General features: G+C 38.4%; 1 protein-coding gene across 1 annotated transcript; it reads right to left on the bottom strand.

Annotated features, from left to right (window-relative positions):
- Positions 1–1,154: 1,154 nt before the first annotated feature.
- LOC147861643 (hydroxyproline-rich glycoprotein family protein) lies at positions 1,155–8,342 on the bottom strand. The gene is made up of 7 exons (XM_087322282.1): positions 7,619–8,342; positions 7,168–7,245; positions 6,820–7,056; positions 6,023–6,582; positions 5,470–5,613; positions 1,810–1,995; positions 1,155–1,402 (listed from the first exon to the last, which is right to left on the bottom strand). The coding sequence occupies exons 1-7, from the start codon at positions 8,304–8,306 to the stop codon at positions 1,316–1,318; spliced, it is 1,980 nt and encodes a 659-aa protein (XP_087178408.1). The 5' UTR covers positions 8,307–8,342; the 3' UTR covers positions 1,155–1,315.
- Positions 8,343–8,758: the final 416 nt, after the last annotated feature.

Genomic DNA, 8,758 nt, shown 5'->3' with positions numbered 1-8,758 from the left:
CTTATAAATCCAAATTTACATAATATACCCAAAACTAGAATGAAGCCAATTTGAATTGAAGTGGAGGTATGAACCATGTCATTCTTAAACATCAGTAGAAGATCTCAATATAGTTGCACATTAAAAAGGCTACTTTTTTGGCTGTCAATGCAACCAACTCTTGTTTGTTGGTTGTACAATTGATGTTAGACAAACAACGAATCTTCGTTAAGGAGGCTCTAGGGTTGACTTTGACCCCCCTCATATGAACAAGGCGTTGTAATGCCTCATCTATTAAAAACATAAAATGCTTTGTGTTGACTTTGACCACCCTCCTTATTTGAAAAAAGCAATACAATGCCTCATCTTTTAAAAACATATTGCTTCATGTTGACTTTGACCCCTCAAATGAAAAAACCAACACAATGCCTCGTCTTTTAAAAACATATAATGCTCCATGTTTCGTTGTCTTTCAACTTGCCAACAACAAATGTTAGTTAAGGAGGCTCCAGGGTTAAAGAATGCATTACAATGCTTGGGAATACTTTTTTCCCCATAAGATTAAGTAGTAGCTTTTGCAATTTGTGCTCTATTAGATAGATCAACCAACCTTCACCATTTGTGTTTCATAGAATAGCCGTTTCTCTATCATATTAGCTTGCCTTAGCCAATAGGGAATCTGAAACTAGTCGAGCAACCAACAAGAGAAAGTGCTTGGCTATTGGATGGAGTGATTCTTATTGGGGATATGCTTTCGCCAGCAAAGCTTCACAATTAGGTTTGCTTTTCAAAAGCAGAAGACATGGGATGGGGTCTGTAAAAATATAGCAAATCCTTTCAAAGTGTTATTTTAAAAGCCGGTGGCACATCACCTTCTTCACGATTGAGAGATAATGCATTAAGCAAATAATAATCTTTTTTCATATGACTCTGCCCTTTCATATTGAATCATGGGGAGAAAGCAACATCAAAGAATGCAAACGGAAGAGGATTTAACAGACAGTGCATTGAAGTTTATGAAGAAGGTAAGATAATTTAATGGCATACTCCCCAACCTTTTCTTTTACAATTTCACACCCCTCATCTTGCTGCAATAATGTACATATAAATAGGATAAGAGTTCGCAAAAGACTTTCATTTTCCTTATGATTGACAACATCTGGCAAAACACACAATGAACTCAAAATCCAAATTTCCCGGCAAATTATTCAGACAGAACACTGATCATGAGTTAACAATGAGTAAAAACCAATCAATTGACTAATCTACCTTATTGGTAAACCCAACACGTAATTCCATAATTAGTGTTTTAAAAAAGATACAGAAAAATGAAAATTTAGGTAGACATTGGGTACTGAGAGAACTCATCCACCATAGCTGCAAGCATCCATTGCTTCTCATCAAGGTTAAACCCAGGGTTGCTCTGAAAATCAGGAAATTTTATGTTTTAATAAAATGGCATGTCTTAAAAAAAATGCATCATGACAAATAACACCCAACCAAAATCCATGCATCAACTATATTAATAGCTATCTATACTGCCCTAACACTCTCATTGACATCTCATATACTCTGATTTATTACTGAAATATATGAATCTACCTCAATATTGATTTTCAAAACTTGTTTTCGTGAGACTGCCTCAATGTTCATATGGAATGATTCTCAAATCAATTGATACTACATACACACCTCAATACCATATTGAACCAAGAGAAAACACAACATACCAAAATCCCCTGATATTTACAGGAATACATGATATCTTAAAAGAATATCTCCCTTAAAACTATTGTATAAAGCAACCGATATAGATATGGTAGTAGTCACCTTCAATGTTGTCAAGCTTCTCTGCACAAATGCTTGAGCAGCTTGGCCGACATCCGAAGGAAGGGTGCTTGCAATTTCCTCTAAATCTTCATTCTCTTGTTTTGCAGTATATCGTCCTGGACCACTATACTTTTCGACCACCTCCTCAAAGTATGATTGATTTTGAAGAACTCCATCAACCATCCTCTGCATATGTGAATTAAAAAGAAATTCATAACTCACGCTAGACATTGTGATCTCTAATAATGTCCCCCATAAAATGAGACTTGGCATTGAAACTTGTGCATTCTGGATGTTATCATGGAGAAGGTATCATGAAAATGGAAGTCTGAAATGAATACTGAAAATGTAGCACATTATTTTATTCTAAATCCAGTACTTACAGCCAGCAACACAAACAAAATGGGCAAAATGAGCAAAAGACAGACATGGATCTTGTAGGTTAAAAGTCTATAATTGATTTCCATTAGGGTTACAATAAAAGGGTAATGATGATTATAAAATATAAATAAATCCATATACCAGCATTACTTGTAGAATTAGCACACAACCAAAGACAGACATGGATGTTGTAGGTTGAAAGCCTAATTGATTTCCATTAGGGTTACAATAAAAGGGTAATGAAGATTATAAAATATACATAAATCCATATATAAGCATTCCTTGCAGAATCAGCACACAACCCTATACATTACTGCATGAAGTTACAACTATTACATGAGTTTGATACAAGTTCAAGAAATTTCAAATTGGACCACCCTAAAAACTGAGAAAATTTCAGGAATGATTAAGGATGCAGCTTTAACAATATTCATTTGCAAATATAGTCAATTCTTTCAGAAATGGAAAATACAAAGTTCCAAACCTTGATACATAAGCAAAAATGGGAGAAAAAACTCGAATTGTTTAAAAATATTGAAAACCCAACCAAACTGAAATGCAAAATGTTTCTAACCAGACCATTTGAGGGATTTTCAAGCTGAAACCAAATGGTTCACCAGATCTATCAACCACCAAGTTGTTACGCCATGGTTATGCACTTTGTTTTCAGCTTGAAACAAGTTGTTGGCTTTCTTGAAAAAAAATCTACATGATTTTGATATACTAGTATCTGTTTTCAGCAACATGACATGCTTAGGGGTCTGTTTTTCCCAGAAGTGGTGTTGGCTAAAACATAGTAATCTTTTGATAGTCAGTGTTTAAAAAAACACCTGCAAGGGCACCAGGCTTTCGGACCAATCAATGTACTATGTGAAATCTTTTAAATTCTTACTCTCTTCTCAAGTATACATCTGCGCAAGAAGCTAATTATGGGTGAATATGTCAATCACCACCACTGACGATTGTTCTCTTCTGGAGAGACATCCTCTATAACCGACCAAGCTCAAAGCCACCTGGAAAGGGGCATCAGAGGATGAGAACCACATCGATCTCAGACCCTGTCACTCCAAAAGGTGCTGTCAACGAGTTTGTGCTGTTTGGAAATGTAGGCCTATGTGGGTTGTAAATTCCATCAAAGGCTAAATATCGGTCTTGTGAACTTTCTTACTCCCTTACCTTACAACATGTGCTCCATAACCCTTTCCATGGCCATGACCTTTTAAACCCTTAAAACATTTTGAACATTTGAACCTTAAGCATGCCCAATAATCCTTTCTACGGCAATGATCTCAATAAGAGATGATCTGATCTCAAGAACTATGAGCCAGACAGCGAACAAGTACTACAATTGAAGATAAAAAGAACTGTGAAAAGAGAGTTAAAAAGAGCTTGAAATTGCTGGGAGGGATATGAATGAAGGCTGCGGGTATATCACACTTGGATGCAAAACAGCATGACCTCTCTTCACCCATATGTAGCAGAACAAATGACATGATTTTCGAAATTTAATCAATGGTCAGCAAGATCCAAGTCATGATCAGACTTCTCATTCATAATGCTAGCCACACTACAAGAATCTATCCTCAACACCAACTTGAGTTATATTTAGAATGAATTGAGTGTGAGGTGGTAACTACTAGAACATGAGAGTAAATGTCAATCGTATATTAACAATTCATTAGAATCTAAATATGGCTACTTTTTCAATTGCAAAGGCTTAGTCAATGTGCACAACTACTCATGTACCAAAAAACAATTTTGCAAACAGGGAATCCGTCAGGAAAAAAATCATTTTTACGTGTTTCATGCAATAGATTTTTTCTCCCTCACTATGGTCAGGAAGCCAAAAAGAAAATTAGAGCTTCTTTAACAGGTGAAAGTCGTATGATTGGACATCATCTTTAAATGAAACCATCTAGCTCACAACCAATAACAGAATTCTCTATCATCATGCAAGGTTGACCATCTCTTAGAGAAAGATAGATAGATAATGCTAGCTCGACCAATTGCTACACTTTCTTGAAGAGATCTAGATATAATATATATAATCAACCTAACATTGCACCAAATGGTATAATGCATCAATAATCACTTCTTGAGTCATTATGTTTAGTTTGGTGAATGCTTACATTTTGTGCAAGGATGTGTGATTATGTCCCCAAGATGTTGAGAGAAGATGTGTGCAGGATCCAAAAGCCCTAAATGCACGAAAGGTGCAATTCTCAAAGGGTGTGAGCAGATAAGAAATGGATGCATAGGAGCCATTGTAGGCAATTATAAATGTCATGCATAGCAGTGGAAACAGACCAAGGATTGATCACATCCCAATAATAGTTCATGAAAGCATATGAGCAACAAGAGACAGCTGGGCATAACCTCATCACACGGGAAGACCCCGATCAGAAACTATAAATAGAGAGCCAACGGAAGTAGGGGAACAAAGACAGCTTGGTTGAAGGTACGCTAAACAAGTGAAGCAATGGAAGTAAACCAAGGATTTCTCGCAGGACAATCAATGGTCCTAGATCAGATCCGTCACTCTATAAAAGGAGAGCTAATGGAAGCAGGGGAAGAGGCACACAACTTGAGTCGAACGCAACACAAAGTATGTTGTGTAACCTTTTGTGGGTAGAGTGTGAAGAAAGAATTAAGGACATGATCCCTGATTATAATACATTATAATAGATTATGCTGTTATGAGGTCTAATTTCTGTTCAGTGACCTAGAGAGAGAATATGGCTCAAGATTGAGGGTGATAGGGATCTTAATTGCTGGTTTACCAAGAGAGTAATTACTAGATCGTGGACATTGACCTGCCACCACACTCAACTGACAGGTTACTCTTGTTAGACGAGCTCTAATATCTTGAAATTCCGGGAAAGATATCACAGAGTTTGTGGAAATAAGATTTCATTGATCGCATGAAAGAAACCTCAAATGATGGCATGCACCATGAGAGCATCAACTTTCCTTTATTGTATACACAGGATCCTAATGTCATTGAGACCGCCCGGTCACTTCCAAAGCTTCACCAAAATAGAGAAAATTACTGAACTCAAGAGAAGGATCTTCGCACAAATAGTTTCTAAAACATCGTGGTTGTGCAAAATGTGCAAACAACCACTTTGCAAATTTTCAGTTCAGCAGTAAGCAAATGGTATATGAACCCTTCTCAAATCACATGTTAAGTCTAAGCATTACACATTCTTCTTTAGCGTATATTTGTGAAACAGTTTAAAATGATCAATTATATTCCCAAATGAGAGTAAGACAACATACTTGCCACTGTTTTTCAGTAAATAATCCTGTCTTCATGATATCTGGCTTGGCTTTCTCTAGATATTCCTCCAATGGCATCATCGGCTTTTCATCAATATCAGGATTTGTAAAATCACCCAATTCATGCTCAGGTTCTAGCAGCATCTGCATTTCAAAAGCAGTAAATTAATCATAAGCATAGATTGACATATTCACATTCACGGAGGTTACCAAATGAATGCATACAAATACACATACGAATGCATAAAAAAATATTCGTTAAAAAAAGAAAATAAATAAAAATAAAAAAGTCCCTACTTTTTAGTTCAAAAAGGGGATAAGTAAAACTTGACGGTAAATTCACACAAACAATGATTGTTTGAAATGTGTTTCTCAAGTGTAATCACGGCTTCTTCACATGCATTCTCACCCATTAAGAAACTCAGTTTATGCAACTTAAGATATTAAGCTATATGCCTACAAACTTCCTATTTTAGGTATTCTATTTCGGCGATGTTCAAAAAAAGTTTCAAAACATTACTACTTTGGGGAATGACTAGAGAGGATATATTACCTCTCCATAGGACTTTATAAATTGGTCCCACATATCTTGTAACTTCTCAATGGCCTCATTCTTTTCCATTGCCTTCAAACGCTCTGCTTCTTTCTTAGCATCTCCCTCACTTAGTTGAGCTTTACGTTGTGCCGCTTCAAGCTCTTCAATCTGCTTCCTAGGCTCCTTCCTCTCTCTAGAAACTCTAGAAAGCTGTGCTGGGAACCTCCTCCTGATCTTCGCATCATCATCATTTGCATCTCCATCTCCATCCCTGGACCAATCTTCCATCCTTCCGTACCTTCTAGATAATCGTGCATTCAGTATATCCATTGCACGTTTTGCTGCATCCTCCTCGTTAAGTGGTGGCCTAGTAGGTTCTTCAGGGTAATCATAGCGAGGTTCCGGAGCTGAATCTCTTGAGTAACGTGGAGATGATCTCTGAAGGGCGGCCTCCATACGCTGACTGTATGAGCTTCTACCTTGTTCATTCACTGATTCGACCTCATCAGGAGAAAATGCCATACTACCCATACCTGGTGAGCGTGCTTGAAGCGAAGTCGGTTGGCCTCGTCCTAATCCTGTGGAAAATCAACATTCAATAATTCACTTTCCAACTTGTTTTCATATGGATTTATGCAACTTCATTACTGATGGGTAAGTTAGTAGTAACCCCAAGATTTATGCCAAACATACAACAAGTTCATTTTAAATCAAATGACTTCATCCATGTAAAGACAAATCTAGTTTACAAATTTCCAGCATGCCAGAAAACATCTCAGTATCCCAAGATAAGAATAAATGATAGCAAGACAAACCTGGGCCTGGAGCACTTTTCTCTGGGGCAAACGCATACCATCCTGGTTGAATAACTGGTTTGAAAGTTTGGCTGTAATCATCAGCATCCTCTACCTTGTTTTCAACACCAGCTTGTGATGTTCCACTCCCATACTTTGTGTCCCCACTAAATGCCGAGGATTGAGACAGATTTAAATTCAAAAGACTGCCCATGCCCTCACCTCTAAGGAATGGATGCACTTTACTACTTTTATCCTCTGTCATGTGGTACATAGGAGCTACTCTTAATATTCAAAACATAGAGTGATTTCAAATCATAATACAATGGTCTACTTTGTAAAATCTGTAGAATATTCGAGATACTTAACGTGTTTGAGCAGTATTTGGCAGAGGCGGCATTTCTTTCTCCACATTACCCTGGGTTTGATCAATAGGCTGCTGCCAGCCTTCGCAAATAACAAGTGTGAGTGAACAATATACATACTGGTAAAATAAACTACAAGGAATCATTCTGCCCAGTCATTTGTGATCAACGTTCAAGTGATGAAAGAAGAGATACCTACATCAATACCTCTTCTCTTCTTTCATAACTATGCTACTTTCATCAGATAAGACTAAAAGAAAACATCATTGAACTTGGTCATCCATTCAGCTTGGACAAGGCAAACATTTAAAAGTCAGTGACTAACCTCAGCTATGAAAGGAACAACATAAATCTCTTATATCATAATTTTCGACTTTGGTCACATAACAGCAAATTTTTCTAAATTCTTTTCGTAGAGAATATATACAAAAGAAGAGAGAAAGTTTTGCCTCTACCGTGTTGAGCCCGATCCATACGTTTCGATTGCATGACCGGTGTAGGATGGCGTAACACATTAATAGGTGCTTCTGCATCCCCCATAAGTCTCAATTCCTCAGGAGAAGCATCTTCTTTCAGATCAATTTTCACTGTCTTTTCATCCCATTTAGACCATTTTGATATAATACGTCCCTGATCTGAAGAAAGAAGCTCTTCTGAAGAACGAAACGATGTTTCTTGGACAACTTTTCCTCTTCCAAAACCACTAAACTGTAATCCCAAAGAAGGCATTCGAGACGACATAGGAGCGCCCTTCCTCTCCACGAAATCATCATCATTGTCATCATCATGTGCTCTACTCTGCAGTGGTGAGCTTCTTCTGGCAGAGGGACTAGGGATAGGGATCTGACCTGGACCCACATTAGCAAAACTTGTTTTTTCTTCTTCTCCTTCTCCGTCGTTCTGTTCTATTTTCTCTGCGCCAAGAAATGAAGGATTGAAGAATCCTCCACCTCCTCCTCCCCTACCACGACCACGACCAGGGATGGGGTGGGATGGATTATCTTCAGACTGTGCAGAGCTATCGCCAAAGCCACGGCCTCGACCGATTCCTGCGCTATAACTACGGCATGGGCATGGGAATGGGCAGCTCCGTTGAGAGAGGGCGAGGGCGGCGAGAGAGCGAGGTTCTTTAAACCTTCTCATGGCGTGGATGTGTGTGTGGCAGCTAAAACCCTAGTAGCCAGGAATCTCTACGCCGCCATGGTGATTCGCTGTGCAGGCCGTTTTCGATTATCAGTAGTATACAGGTCTGTGGCACTCCATGGTGTAGAATCATCAATCAATCAATCAATCAATCAATCATCCATGATTGACAGTACAGATGGCTTGCCCTAACGAAGAGTGGAGATGAAAGGAAGGGAAGGGGGGGGGGGAAACAGGGGAGGAAGGGAACAGGGGAAGAAGGAGAAGAATGTAAAGAGAAGAAGAAGAAGAGCACAAAAAAGACTTACCCCCGGATGGGCACATGAAGGACCGCAATGGGCACTCGAAGGACCGCAATGGGTTTAGCCTTTAGGGTTTAGCATTTAGGGTTTTCAGTGTGTTCAAGGCTTCGGGTTTAGGGTTTTAATCATTTAGTGTTTAGGGGTTCGGGT

The sequence above is a fragment of the Azolla caroliniana genome, unplaced genomic scaffold, assembly GCF_043228905.1.
Source record: "Azolla caroliniana isolate FFs.n. ecotype wild unplaced genomic scaffold, voAzoCaro1.0.p SCAF_7, whole genome shotgun sequence".
In the NCBI taxonomy this organism is placed as follows: Eukaryota; Viridiplantae; Streptophyta; class Polypodiopsida; order Salviniales; family Salviniaceae; genus Azolla; species Azolla caroliniana.
Note: the sequence above shows the minus strand (reverse complement) of the source record. Positions and strands in the feature narration are given on the sequence as shown.

Excerpts from the sequence above, each read along its gene's own strand:
- LOC147861643 (XM_087322282.1), bottom strand. The coding sequence starts at position 8,306 with ATGAGAAGGTTTAAAGAACCTCGCTCTCTCGCCGCCCTCGCCCTCTCT. Across the intron at positions 7,246-7,618 it reads TATGGATCGGGCTCAACACG|GCTGGCAGCAGCCTATTGAT; the intron begins GTAGAGGCAAAA and ends TTATTTGCGAAG. Across the intron at positions 5,614-6,022 it reads TTATAAAGTCCTATGGAGAG|ATGCTGCTAGAACCTGAGCA; the intron begins GTAATATATCCT and ends TTTGAAATGCAG.